Source organism: Microtus oregoni, unplaced genomic scaffold (genome assembly GCF_018167655.1).
Source record: "Microtus oregoni isolate MIOR12 unplaced genomic scaffold, Mior012 000056F_ref0000123, whole genome shotgun sequence".
Lineage (NCBI taxonomy): Eukaryota > Metazoa > Chordata > Mammalia > Rodentia > Cricetidae > Microtus > Microtus oregoni.
This window is the reverse complement of record NW_024543832.1, coordinates 8,490,740-8,508,488: the sequence shown is the minus strand read 5'-3', so window position 1 is coordinate 8,508,488 and position 17,749 is coordinate 8,490,740. Positions and strand designations below refer to the sequence as shown.

Sequence of the window (17,749 nt, the reverse complement as noted above, 5' to 3'; positions counted from 1 at the left end):
CAAAGTTCAGCCACCTAAATTTTTCACCTTAAATAGGAAAAAAAATAACCCACAGCTAATCAGAGGACAGGTAAGATAGCAGCACATTAAAGCATTTGCTGCCAAACCTAATGAGCTGGATTTGATCTCTGGAATTTGGATGAAAGGAAGAAGAAGCCTCTGGCCACATGACTCCCCACCATCAATGTGGAAACATCTTACTACAATTACTTATTTTAGTGTGCAGAGGTATGGCTGGCACACCATACTTAAAGCCAGCCAGGACCACCTGGAGGACTTCCATTCCATAGGAGAACATGACCTATCACAAGTAAAAGGTAACTTTACTTAAATCAGCTTAATGGAACAAAGACCAATTATATTTGTTGATTTGAAATGCATGTTACACTGGTTTGTCCAGCTCTACCATTTTAACCAACAGTTCTCCCATTTACCTTCATTTCTGTGAGACAAAGTTTACTACAGCTATTTCTTATTGTTCAAGGTTGCCTAAGAATCCCTGAATCTTAGGCCTTAACACTTTCTGAATTAACAATAAGTTAATAAACATTTAATAAAGCACATGCCATTAGTACTGCAGAGGCAGGTGGATCTCTTGATTGTTCGAGACCAGCATGGTCTGTACAGTGAGTCCCAAGAAGAGCACTACAAAGTGAGGTCCTACTTCAAAAAACAAAAGCCAAACAAAAGCAGGTACAGCAGACAGAAGGAATGCACCTGCTACTCTTATCTGCGTTTTTCTGAAACAGAAACTGCTTAATTATCTCAAAATTGTGTTTTCATCCTCTAAATTTGCAACAACAAATATACTTTTAATAAAGATCAGTGCGAAAATGAGAAAAAACTACAGAACATCTTATTAATCTCTTGTCACATAAACTCTTTAAGTGGACACAGAACAAGGATTAAAAAATATTTAGGTCCTTTTAAGCAGATTGATGTTTTAGAGTTAGCATACTCTGTAGATTTATTTGCTAGGCAAGTGATGGTGGCTCACAACTTTAATTCCAGCACTACAAAGAAATCCTTGTCTTGGGGGTGGGGGACTAAAGGAATCCTTTTTTCCCCCCATTATACTGTGTGATTTGCATTTGTTTCTTTCATTCTTGTATTTGACAGGCTAGCCTCAATTTGACAACCTTCTGAGTGCTGGAATTACATGCCAATCACCCATTATCATTTCTGTTATTACATCCAATTCCAGTCATTTCAACAATTTGAAAGATTTACACAAGTTTGAGTCATTTGCTAAGCAATACAGTTTAATCATTACACACGGCATTTCTCACAGGTATCACAGTAATCTAGAGAAAAGCATGCAAAATACAGCTGGGGTCCTAAGTAGGATGTAGAGAGGGTACAAGTATATAAACCATCTACCTCTTACATAAGGGAACCGCATCTCTTATACAAGAGGAAGCCACAGGGAGTTTTGAAACTATCATACCAAGTTACTACACCTCTAAATGAAAACATTTCAACACTAAGAATGCTTTGGACAACTAAACATACTAGGGCACACAGCTTGTAAGAAAACAAGCCAGGGGGGCTGGAGAGATGGCTCAGCGGTTAAGAGCACTGACTGCTCTTCCAGAGGACCCGGGTTCGATTCCCACCACCCACATGGCAGCTCACAACTGTCTGAAAATGCAGTTCCATGAGATCTGACACCTTCACACCAACGAACATAATAAAGTTAAATAAATAAAAAGTTTAAAAAAAAAAAAAAAAGAAAACAAGCCAGGTGAGGTGGTACACTGTAATCACAGCACTCAGGAGTGCTGAGGCAAAAAGGATCTTTAAGCAGACCTGGGCTACATGAGGCTGCAAAAACTAACATCAAAGTCAAAACTAAATACACACAACCAGCTCATCACCTTGTGGATTTTAGAATACTTGCAGAACAGAATAATGATTCAAAAATCTGCACCACAAAGAGTCAACATGACACGTGAATATATGCAAGGTAAGAGTGCCAACTGACTCTGAAATCCTTCATTTGAATCTACTTTTCTTAATTTTCAAAGATTAACTATGAAAAGCTGATCAGTTTATATACTATTTTAGTAGTAATCTCTTTGAAAGGCTTCAGAACAAAAGTAATCTAGGTTATGACATATGTGTTGAACATTAACTTCATGGGAATTTAGCATTACCATGTCACACTGCTTTCGTGTGTCAGGTCCAATTTAGGGGTGGGGAAGAGGCCAGAATCTTCCTAAAAATCCAAATTCAGATGCTCTTCCTCACCCGCTAAATATTGGCTTGCAAAGCAGCTGATTTACTGGGCAAGGGCAAGGCAATTCCTATCACTAATCCCTGAGGCAAACAGCTCTGAGTTCATGGTCAACAAGTCTCTTAAAAACAAAGGAACCATTAAATCTTATTAGAGATGAGCTACAAAGGAATCTGGTTACTCTAGTGATTCCAACAATGATGTATTCTGTACAAGACCACCCACACAAAATGAATGCCAGGTGGCATCTAGCTCCAAAGCGGAGTTAACTCTAAGTTACAAAGTTCTTTGCTGACCAATCAATTTGTCTTGAGTAAACACTTCCTCTACCACTACAGAACAACCATGCACTCCTGTGTTTGTTATTTATATAACAAAGCTGCCAGGACACTTCAAGGGTTTCTTATCAGCTCCTTGTTTCTCATGATGCCAGTCTTTAAAGTTGGGGCAGTGTGTGCCTTTACAGTCTGCACTTAGTACGGCTCCAAGTGGATGACACTGTGATCACCCCCCTCCCTCCAGCTTATCCTTTAAAAAATTCAAAGGCATTGTTTAAAAACACTGTTAACAACTTTTGTATCCTGCCAGTGAATTGGTTCAAACCTTTTAATCCCAGCAGAAGAGGCAGGATGATTGCTGCCAAGTTCTAGGCCTACAGGTCCAACTATAAGTTCCAGGACAGCCAGAGCTGATGATACACAGGGAAACCCTGTCTCAAAAAACCAAAATTAAAAAGGAACTTTTTAATCCTTTCTTCCACAGCACGCCTAACTTTTCAAAACTTATTGGAAATTCCCTTGGCCAGATAATTCTCTGTGTCTTACTGCTGCTCCAAACTACCAATATTTCCGCATACAACTCAAAGTGAGTTTCAGAAATGCAGTTAGAGAAATTCAGTCTGGAAAATAAAACAGAAGGTTTAAAGACTTACAATTCTTTGAATACTATTAAAATAGTTAAAATCTTAAAAAAAATACCTATTTTCTAACTTGATAAACCTCTAAGACCAGCAGTTGGGGGAGACATAAATTCAAAGAAAGCTCAAAGAAAAATAATCACAAATAGAGCTTGTGATACGTGTTATATACGTGAGGCTAGCCTAAAAAGGTTAAATGAAAAGGGAGATGCCCAATAAAAGCAAGCATCTAATTCAAGTATTTTAAATAAATAAACGGCATTGGCTATATCCTCCAAACATTCATATGTACTGTTCACCCATTAAAATGCATTTCAAGTCCCACCTTCCTACTATGCCTAACTGAAAACGTGGTTTTTACTTCTGGCCTCCATATTCCTGTGTGTGAACATGTATACACATAGTTCAATAGGTGCTGCGAGATGGCTCATCAGTTAGGAGACTGACTCTTCTTCCAGAGGACCCAGGTTTAATTCCCAACTTACTTACATATGACTAAACTATCTGTAACTCCAAAAGTCTAACACCCTCACACAGACATACATGCAGTAACTGCAAATTTAAAAAGAAAAAGTCCTCCTTTCCTGGGGCGTGTGTACAAGTTTATCACTCATTATAAGGACCCAATGACAAACGAAGGTACGTATTACAGCACAGAAGTCCATAAAGAAGCCACACTGGAAGGAATTTTACCAACACAGAAGACACCCTCAAGGCTTTATGGAATGTGCCCTTCCATTAACCCTGACCTAAGATCCCAAGCCACATGATATAGAACTGGTTGGGGATAGGTGGATGCAATGCAGAGGGTCTTATGACCCTCCCCCATCCTTTCCCTCTAAAAGGGATGATCTAAGCCCGGTTATTTAGATGTTTTGGTAATGCTTAACTCCTGAAGACAAGTAGACCTGATAATACAGCTACACTGCATTGTGTAGGTCTATGTGCTGCTACTACATGCCATGATCAAAGGTGTGCACATACCACCACATCTAGTACCATGATAACTTCTGTCTGCTCTCACCTAACTTTACCAGACAAAACCCTCATGGTTGTCCTACAAACACTAAAGCCATTTAAGGTCCAAGTTAGAAATGTTTGCATCTCCCTGTTTCTTAGAACTACACTATAGGCCGGGTGGTGGTGGTGCATGCCTTTAAGCACAGCACTCAGGAGGCAGGCAGATCTCTCTGTTCAAGGCCAGCCTGGTTTATAAGAGGTAGTTCCAGGACAGGCATCAAAGAAACCTTGTCTCGAAAAAAATAAAAGAAAAAAAAAAGTAAACTATACTCCACACTTAGAAATCTTAGCAATGTTGCTTTTAAAGCAATTTGCTATTATACATGACTTAATGTTTCCTAGATCATTAAAAGGTATATTCAAAGGTAACTATGCGAGTTTAAACATTAGGGATCCTTTCTATTCTAATACAGATCCTTTCAAATCAACGAAAACGCCATGCTGTGATATGGGTACAAGCTGGCTCAGGAATGAGACCACTGCCTGATGACCCACATTCCAACCACAGTACCAATGCTTGTCACCTCACACGTGCCTGCAAAAAAGCTGATCTGACAAGCCTCTTCAGCAACTAGACCTCCAACACATGAAACAGACATTCACACAAACCAATCACAGAAAGATTTTGAGTAGGGTTTGTTAACATCTTAATATCTTATTAGGTTATAATTTTGAGTAGAAAGCAGCATTTGAGCAAGGCAGTGCTGGCACATGCCTTTAATCCCAGCACTCGGGAGGCAGAGTCAAGCAGATCTCTGTGAATTCGAGGGCCAGCCTGGTCTACAAGAGCTAGTTCCAGGACAGGCTCCAAAGCCAGAGAAACCCTGTCTCAAAAAAAAAAAAAAAAAAAAAAAAAGGCATCATTTGAAACCTGTCATTCATTACTTAAAGAGAATGTGAGCATGACAGGCTTTTAAGGAATATCCAAAAAGAAAAAATCCTTATACATACCTGTCATAATAATCCCGTTGAAAGTCATAGTCCAAATCAAATGAGGAACTGAAAAATAAATACCAAAAGATTGTTTTGGAGTTGCTGTTGTTAATTCAAAAGGCAGACGGGGTGAAAACAGGCCAAACCACCACAACAATCGATTAGCAACAAATAATCCCCATTCATTCAAACAAAACAATTGCCCTCCATATTGTCTTAAGACCACTAGAGAAGCAGTGATCAAATTAGTTACCCTGGTGAGAATTAACAAAATAACTTATGAGGAAAACCATGAACACTGAAAACCATGAAAGAATAATAGTTGTTAAACCATAATCCCCTCTTTCTTCCTTATTCCCCAGTTTCCTAGAACCTAACAATTTTCTCTTGAATTCATGCTAAACTAATAAAATTATTCTTAAATAGCACAAATCTGAGAGCTAGGAAACAGGGGCAAAAGGGAAAGTATGTTAACACAAGTTAATAAGCATTATACTTTTACACATAGAAAACACATTGCACTAACCCTCCCCACATCCAGAAAACAGAGAAGATGCCCACTGATGGACACAATGCAGTTATAAATAATAAAGTTCCGGACCTGAGTAGAGGGGACGGAGAAGGGTGTTCTGGTACTGACCCGTACATCTCCGCTGCAGATCGCTTCACACCTGCTTTCCCTCGGTTCACTTTTGGCTCTGCAGCCAGATTAATATCTGGAAAAAAAGGAAACAAAGGGGAAAGGGGGGGAAATTAAACACAAAAACTTCAAGGCAAAAAGACTGGATTATATCCTCTAGCAAAGCAAATAAAACCCATATTTCAGACTGTATTTATCTGACGTATAACGTTACCTCTCCTTTTCACTTAAAAGGTTTTTACAGAGCTAGCGTTCCATTTCTGTACTGTTTTATACCAAAACTGTCCTGACATAACATTATAATTTTTTCTTTGCTATCTATCCCCACGCTCAGCTCCCATTTGCAAACTTCATCTTTCATAGATGTTTACTCATGCACTTACACAGTTCAGGAATGTCACATCAGGGGTTACTACTAACAACAGGTCCCTCTCCCAGTAATGTTTCTATTTAAATTTCACACACACGCACCATAAAAGAACATGTGCAAAGATAAGCGTGGGAAAATTAATGAAGATATGCTTTCTCTGTAGCTTTGGAGCCTGCCCTGGAACTAGCTCTCGTAAACCAGAGATTCACCTGCTCTCTTCTGGCTTGAAGGCAAACATACAGACAGAACACTGCATATAAATAAATAAATTATAATAAATAATTTTTATAAAGTTGAGATAATAGCTTAGAGGTTAAGAGCACTGGCTGTAATGCTCTTGCAGAGATCCTGAGTTCAATTCCCATAAACTACGTATGACTCATAACCATCTATATAAGATCTGTTGCCATCTTCTGTTACGCGGGCATACATACAAGAACACTAAATATAATGAATAAATCTTTTAGACAAAAATCCAAAGGACAAAGCCTAAACTATATATTCACACACTGTCTGTGACAGCTCCTCATTATACAATATTATTACCATCTGTTTTATCTTAAGACTATCACAAGTTCTCCAGTTTCTGCTTTGCATTATCACATAATATAAAATTGTATTCTTACATTTTAGTCACAACATCAAATATCTAAAGACTACCTTACAGACTTAGGGAAACAAATAAGGTGATCAAGAAGACGCTGCTTTCCGGGCGGTGATGGCGCATGCCTTTAATCCCAGCACTCGGGAGGCAGAGGCAGGCGGATCTCTGTGAGTTTGAGACCTGGTCTACAAGAGCTAGTTCCAGGACAGGCTACAAAAACCAGAGAAACCCTGTCTCGAAAAAAAAAAAAAAAAAAAAGACGCTGCTAGATTATATATAAAAGAATAGCAAAGTGTAATACGTATGTACAAATATGTCATAATGAAATCCAAAACTTTACAAGCTTACTTTAAGTTTGAATTTTATCAACTTACCTAAAACCTGGCCAGCAATCATTCTGCCATCCTCTCCAGCTACAGCTGCCCGGGCATTCCTTTCATTAACATATTGGACAAAGGCAAAGCCCTTATGCACAGAGCAACCCACAATTTTGCCATACTTTGAAAAGATTGCCTCCACATCAGACTTCTTGACCACAAGAGTATTGAGATTCCCAATGAATACACGGGAATTCATGGATCGGGGATCTGTCTTATTGGTAACGTTGCTAGCCATCTTCTTTGTTGATAAGGTTTCTCACAAAGCTGAAACTGGAACAAAAAAGAAGCATTCAGGTTAAGAGATATTGTTAATGGTGTTTCATCTGAACCACTGTGACTGCCTACTGTATCTCTCACAATGTCAAATGTATTAATTATAATACTTCTTTTAGTCCTCTCACTTACTTGCAACACAATTCTGTTTTATCTTAATTCCAAGTTGAAGTCCTTAAGCACATTATAATTTCCTAAATCAGTTTTCAAACTTTTTTGCCTTCCTTATTATAAGAATCATACAATTAGTTCTAACATAGTCTCGCCTTTCTCATAACAGACCTACTTCAAATCTGCATCTTTCAAGTATAAGATAATTAATTTTTAACTTTAAGGTATACTTATAGAAAGGCAAATATTTCCAACTAGTCAAATACTCACTTGGATTTGATTTAGCATATAATACAAAGTCTTTTTTTCATAGGGTATAATCACTATAAAACCATTTACACATGGAATATTAATACTGGATGGTGATGATGATAAACTAGCCATTAACAAAGCAAATAAGAAAAAGCAACTTCCTTCAGTTTTCTTCCCCAGACATCTACTCTGGCAAAGCTGGCCTGAATACTGTAATTCTAAATACTTCAGAATCCTGGAATTTTATGTTGAGTCACCAGGCAGCTGACTCTTTTCAATCAAAAACCTGAAATGGTAATAGTCGATCTTACAAAATACCCACTGACATCTTTTTAAAAATTGTATTTTACAATCCTTAGTTTGCCTATTAATATAAATCCTAATATCAGAATTCAAATTCATATTTATACTCTCCTGATTTTGAAAATAACTGAGAAATATTTAAGCTGAGTCTATTGGAATAATGAAAAACTAATTCTCAGTATGTTTTTCTTTTGTTTCAAGTAATACAAAACATAACAGATCGTCTGTTAAATGATTTTTTACTTAGGAGTTCAATAGTTTTAGAAGCAGTCAAAAGCTCTCAAGCCACATTACAACTTGTGCCCATGTGTACTGCAAAGTTGTTGACATGTAGAAATCAATGGACAGCTATCAAAATCAGTTCTCTCTCCACCATAGATGAGCAATCAAACTGAAGTTGCCAGTCTTGGCAAAGAGCACCTTATTCACTAAGCCATCCGGCTTTCCCCACACTTTACTTTATTATTAGTAAACGACAGGTCACATTTGTTGGATAAAGAATAAATTGACACCCTATGATGCACAAAATACAAATGTCTCAGTCAGTCATAACCAACATCAAAAACCAGGATGGTATGTAGGGCCAATTGGACTATAAAATATAAAAGGACAATTAAATATTCTTAAAAAGTTAAAGTTAACTGTCCTTAGGCAATACATGTCTAGTAAAATACTTGGTATGTATTGTATAAGGTTCTCTTATACATCCCTCAATCCCTTCTCTCTTTTTTTTTTTTGGTTTTTCGAGACAGGCTTTCTCTGCTGTTTTTGAGCCTATCCTGGAACTAGCTCTTGTAGACCAGGCTGGTCTCGAACTCACAGAGATCCTCCTGCCTCTGCTGGGATTAAAGGCGTGCGCCACCACCGCCCAGCTCCTCAATCCCTTCTTTTACAAGATCTGTATGCATCATAGTCATGATTCTGTCTCCCTAAGTAATAAGCTAAGCCTACAGGATTGCCACCGCCTTTGTCAACTCCTCTCCTAGATAACCGCTCAAGGACCTAGGTCATTTTACCTGTTCATCCTTGGTTATTTAAAAACAAACCAAAAAAACCCCATAATCAAACTTATGGGCACAGTGCTGGCACACGCCTTTAATTCCAGCACTTGGGAAGCAGAGGAAAGCGGATCTGAGTTTGGGGTCGCCCTGGTTTACAGACCAAGTTCCAGAGCAGTAAGGGCTACACAGAGAAATCCTGTCAAAAGATTGGGGTAGGGGGAAACTATGATGGCAAGCAACTGAAAAGGATACCCAGAAACCTCATTCCACATCTTCAAATCATAACAAAAAAACAAAAAAAAAAACAAAAAAACACTCAGAACTGAGGGTATGTCTCATGTCAGAAGACCTGAAAGTAGAGTTGCAGACAGGTGTGAGCTGCCATGTAGGTGCTGGGAATGACCCAAATACTCTAGAAGAACAATCAGAAGTCCCCAGCTGGTACTACCTCCACTCCAAAAATTGTTTCAATTTATATATGTAGCAATATAAATAAACTGAAAAATATAAAAAGCATTTTTTATTGGGCATTTCATACAGTTCTCTGCCTTGATCACATGATAACCATACACACGAGTAGATCAAAAATAGTATAACAATATTGTTAAGTAAAAGAAACTACATAACTCAGATTAAAGCAATTCAGGTTTTTTTTTTAAATTACTTACTATGTAATATTGGTTGCCATGTAATGTTAACAGGGCATCCTCAAAAATAAGAAAATCACAGGTCTACATATACAGGTTAATTCTCCCCTTTTTCTTTGGACAATATTTTTACTATGTGTTTTTATTGGCATGTATGCTTGCCTCTATATGTTCACATTTGTGCCCGGTGCCTGAAGTCAGTCTACATGTAATTTGACTGGAATTGGGATTACATAGATGGGTACTAAGAACCAAACCTGTAATCTTTTACAAACACCTCCCATTTCCCCCACCCACCATTTCTCCAGCACATGAGTGACACTAGATGGCAACAATGAACCAAATTTTATAAAGAATTTTTTATGCAAGCTTTTAATATTTTACATCTTTGTTTAACACTTTTGAATAAAAACACATCTGTATACCGGCAGCATCATTTGTATATTTCACCTATTTTGCTCCTATATCGTTTATTTCCTTTGATGAACCTTCCCATTTAACTTACATTTTTCTCCCTGGCTATTTTCTTTGTATTTTGGCTTCTCTTATCCATCTTTTTTCTCTCATATTTTTGGTTGTGAGCCTAGCCTTTAACGGCTGAGCCATCTCTCCAGCCCCCATCTTTTTTCTATTATTACTGTCTACCTCTTATTTTTTCAGAGGTTAACAATGATCTGCCTGGACGCTGACCAAAATAGCCAAATTTTGTTTTGAGAGAGGAACTGGCTGTGTAGGCCTGGTTGTCCTGGAACTCTCTTTATACCAATCTGGTCTTGAAGTCAGACATCCACTTGCCTATCTCCCTGGTGGGATTAAAGGCATGTGTCGCCACCACCTGGCCAGACGACACAGTTCTTATGGAATTTTTAGAAAGTATCTGGCAGGTGCCAGGCACTGTCTTTCCTGGTTCCTATCTTCAAGATTCACTGTCAGTATAAAAGAGGCCATGACTGACAAGAACAAGGTAGATGTTGGGAGGCTATAATTCACAATATGGTTACTGGGCTTTTGACTGACTGGTCAAGGCCAAGAATGCCACAACCACCTCTCTGCTCTGCCTCCTCAGTGCTGAGATTAAAAGGTGTGAGTAACCACAACCCATCTTAAAACGATCCAGTTTAATTTAATTACAAGTCTTGTTTTTTATTGGCCTATGTCTTAACATACACCTTTAATGTCACAAGTGAAGTCAATTCTCAGGCCCACATTTTAAAGAGGGAGAAAGAGAAAAATATAGTCATCTTAAAAAAAAAAAAAGATGGGTGGTGGTAGTGCACACCTTTAATGTTAACACTCAGGAGGGACAACGGTAGAGTTCCCAGAACATCCAGGGCTACTCAAAGAAATCCTGTCTCTAAAACAGATCCCCACTCCCGCCATAGTTGCAACAGTATAGCAAAAACAGTATTTAGAACACAAGTTGCTCAGGGAATGTGGCTAGTTAGACAGTCTAGCTACAAGATCTTTACCCTGATTCATGAAGTAAAACTTTAAAGCAACTAAGGCAAACTATGTCTACCTTCCTCTATACATATGGGCATGCACTCACATGATAAATACATAAAGCGCATTTTCTTGGGCTGGATACATGGACGTAAACTGAGCATGTTAGCACAGGCCTATCATTTCAGCATTCCAAAGACAAAAAGGCTGAACCATCAGATTCAAGGTTTTCCTTAGCTGTGTAACTGACAAAACTACAACAGTCCACAGAAAATACCAGTTTAGGAGCACACTGCTTTCCCAGATGACCTCAGTTCTTAGCCTGTAAGTGCTGCTCCAGGAGTCAGCAATTTTTAGGTCTAAGCAGGAACCTACATTCACATGTACGTATACTCACATCACATAATTATCAAAAATCTTAGAAATACTGGTTTTCAAAATACCAAACATGGGGTGGAGAGATGGCCAGTAGTTAAGAGTAATCTTAACCTTAACCACATCTCTTCCAGAAGTCCTGAGTTCAATTCCCAGCAACAAGGCTGCTCAAAACCATCTATAAGATCTGGTGCCCTCTTCTGGTCTTCACAGGAAACTGCATACAAATTAAATCTTAAAAAAGGACACAAAAAATAAGTATTTTGTAGCTGTTAAGTCAGATGCCAGGCAGTGGTGGCCCAGCATATCAATGCTGACCTGGGCAACAGTTTCTCCCAATATCTCTCAGTTCTTGTTATAGGTTTTGGCTGGCATCATACCCACTACCCTAAACTTCTCTAGCTCGGTAGGCAGGCTACTCTTCTCCCAGTTGTCCTTTCCTATATAATCCAGCTTTTGGTTACCAGGTCCTTTTTGTCTACCCTTTACTATTTTTTTTTTTTGGTTTTTCGAGACAGGGTTTCTCTGTGGTTTTGAAGCCTGTCCTGGAACTAGCTCTTGTAGACCAGGCTGGTCTCGAACTCACAGAGATCCGCCTGCCTCTGCCTCCCGAGTGCTGGGATTAAAGGCGTGCGCCACCACCGCCCGGCTACCCTTTACTATTTTTGCTCTCTCTTCCTCCCCCTCCTCACATGGCCAGGCTCAGGGTCATATTCTCAGGACTCTCTCAGAAGTCCCTGCCTCTTGATATCCCTTTTATCTACAATACTAGCACCATACTTAGGAGTCATGTCCTTTTTTATGTTTATTTTTTCAACCACCCAGGAAAGTTAAGTGTGAACTTTAACTGGTGACTTAAAATTTCTGTAACTACTCAATTTTGAATATGAAATGTAGGCTTTAGTCACCATACCAAAGGAAGACAACCAGATTTGAGTGTGAGTCCAGCCAGGTCCAGAGTCTTTGTGGAAAAACAACTCAGGAAAACAGGTGGCGGAGGAGAAAAATTATAAGACAGTATTATGGGATTGGAATTAATGCCAACTTTTCATTGTCTGGCCAGTCCTTTAGTAGTTCTAGTATTAGTATTCAATTTATTCTCAGCAGACAAGACAGAATGGAGGAAGAAAACAACAACAACCTAGCACTGTAAACCAACAGAGAGGCTACAACAGGGAAAGTATTATATAGTTTAATAGTCAACTAACTTCAAAACAAAAGCCTGGGTGGGGCGTGGTGGCACAAGGCTTAAAGCCTTGGTAACAAAATCTGAGAGTCTCAGGCCTGCCTGGTCTACAGTGAGGTACAGTGTGGCTAGGTTATATAAAAGGGGTTATGGCCAGGGGTATGTAGAGCTTATTCTAAATGAATGAAACAAATTCAATGCCTTACATCTGTAACTATGCTAGAGTAGCCGAGGCAGAAAGACTGAATGAGGCAAGGTAACACAATAAACTGAGGAAAATCCACTACTAGGCTCACCAACAACACCAATTCCTATAGATTGGCTTAAAAATATTAATTAGCCGGGCAGTGGTGGTGCACACCTTTAATCCCAGCACTCAGAAGGCACTCAGCAGGCACTCAGAAGGCAGGCGGATCTCTGTTGAGTTCGTGACCAGCCTGGTCTACAAGAGCTAGTTCCAGGATAGGCTCCAAAGCTATAGAGAAACCCTGTCTCGAAAAACAAAAGAGTGCTACCCTTAATTTTTAGGTTTAATATCTAAAGGTGTGTTCGTGCACACCTTTAACCCCAGCACTGAGGAGTCAGAGACAAGCGAATCTGAGTTTTGAGGCCAGCCTGGTCTACAGAGAGAGTGTTTTGGGTCATGCTCCAAAGCTACAGAGACACCCAGGTGGAAGATTTAAGAGGCACCTTAAAGCTGTAACTTTGAGGGGCTGGAGAGATGGCTCAGTGGTTAAGAGTATTGCCTGCTCTTCCAAAGGTCCTGAGTTCAATTCCCGGCAACCACATGGTGGCTCACAACCATCTGTAAAGAGGTCTGGTGCCCTCTTCTGGCCTGCAGACATACACACAGACAGAATATTGTATACATAATAAATAAATATGTTAAAAAAAAAAAAGCTGTAACTTTGAGCATGCTAACCACAGTCTCTACTCCACTGAGTTTTTTTGGATTCCTGAGAATCCTGAGTTAAACCAATGGGAAGATAGTAACACATTTGTTTTTAAGACAGGGTTTCGCTATGTGAAACTCTCTCTGTAGCCCAGGCTGGCCTTGTCAGATCTGTCTGACTCTGCTGAGGGATAGAAGTTGTAGTAACCTGTGAAAAGTGTGCAGTGCTCTACTGATTATTCAGGGGAGATGTGCCGATTGCTGCAATGGTGGCACTGTTATGAGGGATGTGAAGTCATTCCCAATCTTGTACTGTAAACCTGCCCAAAAGTTATAGGAAAGTGAGAATAAACTCATGAATGAATGCTCATAAATACCAAAAATTGAAGTTTGGGTGGTACAGAAAAGAACTGGCTTTTTTCAGGCAGTACCTAATCTGGCATAAAGTCAAAACACTTGAGATTACCTTCACAAGCACTACACACTAATGGGCCAGCTAACATGCCCAAAAGAGAGGGGCAAAGAACTAATGAAGACCCATCCTTTCCCAAGACTCTACGGACAATGTTTGCTAGGAAGGGAAAGACTTTTTTCTTCATAGGTACAGGAACTCCTATGCTACTATGAATAAATGAATCAAAGAAATGTAAGTAGAAGAGACTAGCTAAAAAGGGAATCAGGAAAGTGGGAGAGAGCAAGAGATGACAGGTAATGAGTTAAAAAAATAAAATTAAAATACATTATATATACAATCACATAATTAACATTCTAGTAAAAAAACCCTATAATGTTTTATAATTATAGGACTATAAATGTATCTCAGTTTAACACTTGTCTAGCACACATAAGACACAAAAAAAGGTTAGAAGAAAATTTTACAACTACTAACTACTGGGATCTGCAAAATTACATTCCCTAAATATATTCGTAGTTACTGTCAACCAAGTTGGGAAGGTGACTGTTGAAGAGAACTTAATGCTCTCCCGAAAATCTGGGTTTGATTCCCAGCAACCACACAGTCTCAGGTGATCCGACTCCCTTCTTTTGGCTTCCAGACACAAAGCACACATGCAGAGAAAATACCCATTCACACGAAACTAAAAAGAAGTCTTTGAATTCACGTGCACACACAAAAAAACAGAGTTAGAAACAGCTCAGTATGAGCACTTAGTGCTTTTCTGAAGGACCTACGTTCAATGCCCTGCAACATTTATAAGGCAGTGTTCAATGTCCCTAACACCTATATATAGGAGATCTGACATCCTCTTCCGACCTCTAAATGCACACACAGACACACACAAACACCCCTAATAAATTAAAAGAAAAAAACAGACAAAAATGGTGGCACACACTAGTAATTCCTGACTTTTGGGGCTTATTGGCCATTAAGCCTATCCTACTTGGTAAGCTAAAAGTGAAATTGTCCCTGCCTCAAAATACAAAGTGTCTGGGCCCACAAAATAGCTCTGTAGTTAAAGACACCTCCCACCAAATCCAATGACCTGAGCTCAGTGGCCACACTGTGAAAGTGGAGAATCAAGTTGTGCTCGATGTACGTATGCATGCCTGGTACAAGAGCACACAAAATTCTTAAAAAGCAGACAGCTCTGAAGGAGTGCCTTTGTTCTTGTTTTGAGTACCTTAAAGAAATGGCGCAAATGATTTTAAGTCTGTACTCTTAAAAACTTTTACTTAAAGAGCCGGGCACAATGACAACTGCCTTTTATCCCAGCACTTAAGTAAATGCAGTATACCTTAAGCAATTTGTATTCATTTTATTTTATAATATTTTCCAATGAGGGGGCTGGAGAGATGGCTCAGTGGTTAAGAGCATTGCCTGCTCTTCCAAAGGTCCTGAGTTCAATTCCCGGCAACCACATGATGGCTCACAACCATCTGTAATGAGGTCTGGTGCCCTCTTCTGGCCTGCAGACATACACAAGACAGAATATTGTATATATAATAAATAAATAAATAAATATTTAAAAAAAAATAAAGAAAGAAAAAAAATATTTTCCAATGATTTTTTCCAAGTAATAAAAACAGAAACTTCAAAGAATTTAAGAAAAAAAGCAAATGCAGACAGGTAAAAGCAATAATGCCAGCCAAGAGTGGCAACACACACCTTTAATCCAGCACTAGGTAGGCAGCCAACAGGCCAATATGGTCTACAAAGTGAGTTTCAGTTAGCTAGAAATACAGAGAAACCTTGTCTGAAAATGGCAAATTTAAAAATAAATAATAAAAAAAAAACCCTAAGTTGGCTGGGTGGTGGCGGGGTACACCTTTAATTTAGTACTTAAGAAGCAGAGGCTGTGAGTTCCAGTCCAGCCTGGTCAACAACTGAGTTCCAAGACAGCCAGAACTGTCTCAAAAAACCAAAAACCCTCTGGGTGTTTGGTCTGCATGTCTGTGCATGTTTAGTACCACAGAAGCCAAGAGGCCAGAAAAGGGTAGAACAGTTTCTGGGAACTGAAAATACAGTTATTAGCCACCATGAGATTACTGGTGAACATCTTACTTTCTCATAGATCCAATCTCGGATGCTGGCACCAATATAATGTAGATTATTATAAGTACCTTGTAATTTATAACTCTAGCTCCAACAGATTCAATGCACTTTTGGACTAAATGGGCACAGGATCAAGTGCACGCACACAAAGTAAATTTTTAAGTTTTAAATGATTAAGAATTACGGTTGCTACTGAATAAAAACCTACAAAAAAAACCCTAACATGAATAGAAGAAAAAAAAGACCCTAAAGAAGAACATTTCTAGCCAGTTTTTTTAAATTTTATATGGGTTTTTCTGCAAAAATATATACCATTTGAGTGCCTACTACTACTAAGAAGCCAAAAGGGCATCAAATCCCCTGGAACTGGAGTTTTGGATGCTTGGAACCATCATGTCCGTGCTGGTAGCTGTATACAGATATTCTGCAAGAGTAACAAGTATTCTGCTGAGCCATCTCTCCAGTCTCAAGCCCGTTACTTAATGATGGAGGAAGGTCATTGATTAAATAAAGAAACTGCCTTGGCCCCGATAGGTTAAAATTTAGATAGGCAGAGTAAACAGAACAGAATGCTGGGAGGAAGAGGAAGTGAGCTCAGAGGCCATGCAGCTCTCTCCCCGGGCAGACATGCTGAATCTTAACCAGTAAGCACACCTAGCGGTGCTACACAGATTATTAGAAATGGGCTAAATTAATACATGAGAATTAGCCTAGAAAAGGCTAGATATAATGGGCCAGGCAGTGTTTAAAAGAATGCAGTTTGTGTGTTGTTATTTCGGGCATAAGCTAGCCAGGCGGCCGGGAGCTGGGTGGCAGAAAGCAGCACACAGCTCTCTTCAACAACTTAAAACACAGTAAGATGACCAGTGAGCCAGGAGTGGGGACAGAGACTTTAATCCTATCACTCACAGTTAACAGTAAGGAAGAGGGGAAAGATCAGTTACACTCTAACTTTAGCTCTGAAATAATTTAAAATTTTTTCTTGAGGCAGGTCTCACTCAGCTTAAGATCCTGGTACGTTGCACTCCTTCCTGATCCTGACTATACCTCCCAAATGCTGGATTATCAGTACACTGACACCAAGCCCCGCTTTCATTCAAACATTCCATTTTAGCAGAATCAACATAGCTGACACTTTTTGAGAAGAGACTAGTGCAGAAGGCAAAGTAAAAGTGGATGTCTATTGCAATACACTAGAGACAATGAACTGACATGGACCTAAAAAATAGGAGTAAATGGTTTTTTTTTTGTTTTTTTTTTTTTTGGTTTTTCGAGACAGGGTTTCTCTGTGGTTTTGGAGCCTGTCCTGGAACTAGCTCTTGTAGACCAGGCTGGTCTCGAACTCAGAGATCCGCCTGCCTCTGCCTCCCAAGTGCTGGGATTAAAGGCGTGCGCCACCACCGCCTGGCAGGAGTAAATGGTTTTAAATAAAAAGCTGACGGCATGACAGGAAAGAAAAAGAAACCAGACTCTGGCCTACATGACCTGCAGTTTGATAAATCAAGGAGATCAAAAACAAATCAATTTGAAGAAACAACAGTCTAGATACAATTTGTCTTTGAAATAACTGTTTTCTTTTTCTGAGACAAGGGCTCACGTTGTAGGTCACTGGACTTGACCTTGAAAACAAAGTAGCTCTGGGAGGTGGTGGCGCA

General features: G+C 39.2%; 1 protein-coding gene across 10 annotated transcripts in view; it reads right to left on the bottom strand.

Annotated features, from left to right (window-relative positions):
• Hnrnpc (heterogeneous nuclear ribonucleoprotein C) overlaps positions 1 to 17,749 on the bottom strand; it is a 29,636-nt gene that overhangs the window by 3,122 nt on the left and 8,765 nt on the right. For 7 of the 10 annotated variants that reach the window (XM_041638778.1, XM_041638772.1, XM_041638777.1 and 4 more), the window contains 3 exons: positions 7,094 to 7,369; positions 5,707 to 5,821; positions 5,124 to 5,171 (listed from right to left, as the gene is read on the bottom strand). In XM_041638778.1, coding sequence (XP_041494712.1) covers positions 5,124 to 5,171; positions 5,707 to 5,821; positions 7,094 to 7,334 — 404 coding nt within the window. In that variant the 5' untranslated portion in view covers positions 7,335 to 7,369. The remainder of the gene's footprint in view (positions 1 to 5,123; positions 5,172 to 5,706; positions 5,822 to 7,093; positions 7,370 to 17,749) is intronic. The other 3 variants (XM_041638779.1, XM_041638780.1, XM_041638781.1) reach the window with 1 other exon arrangement.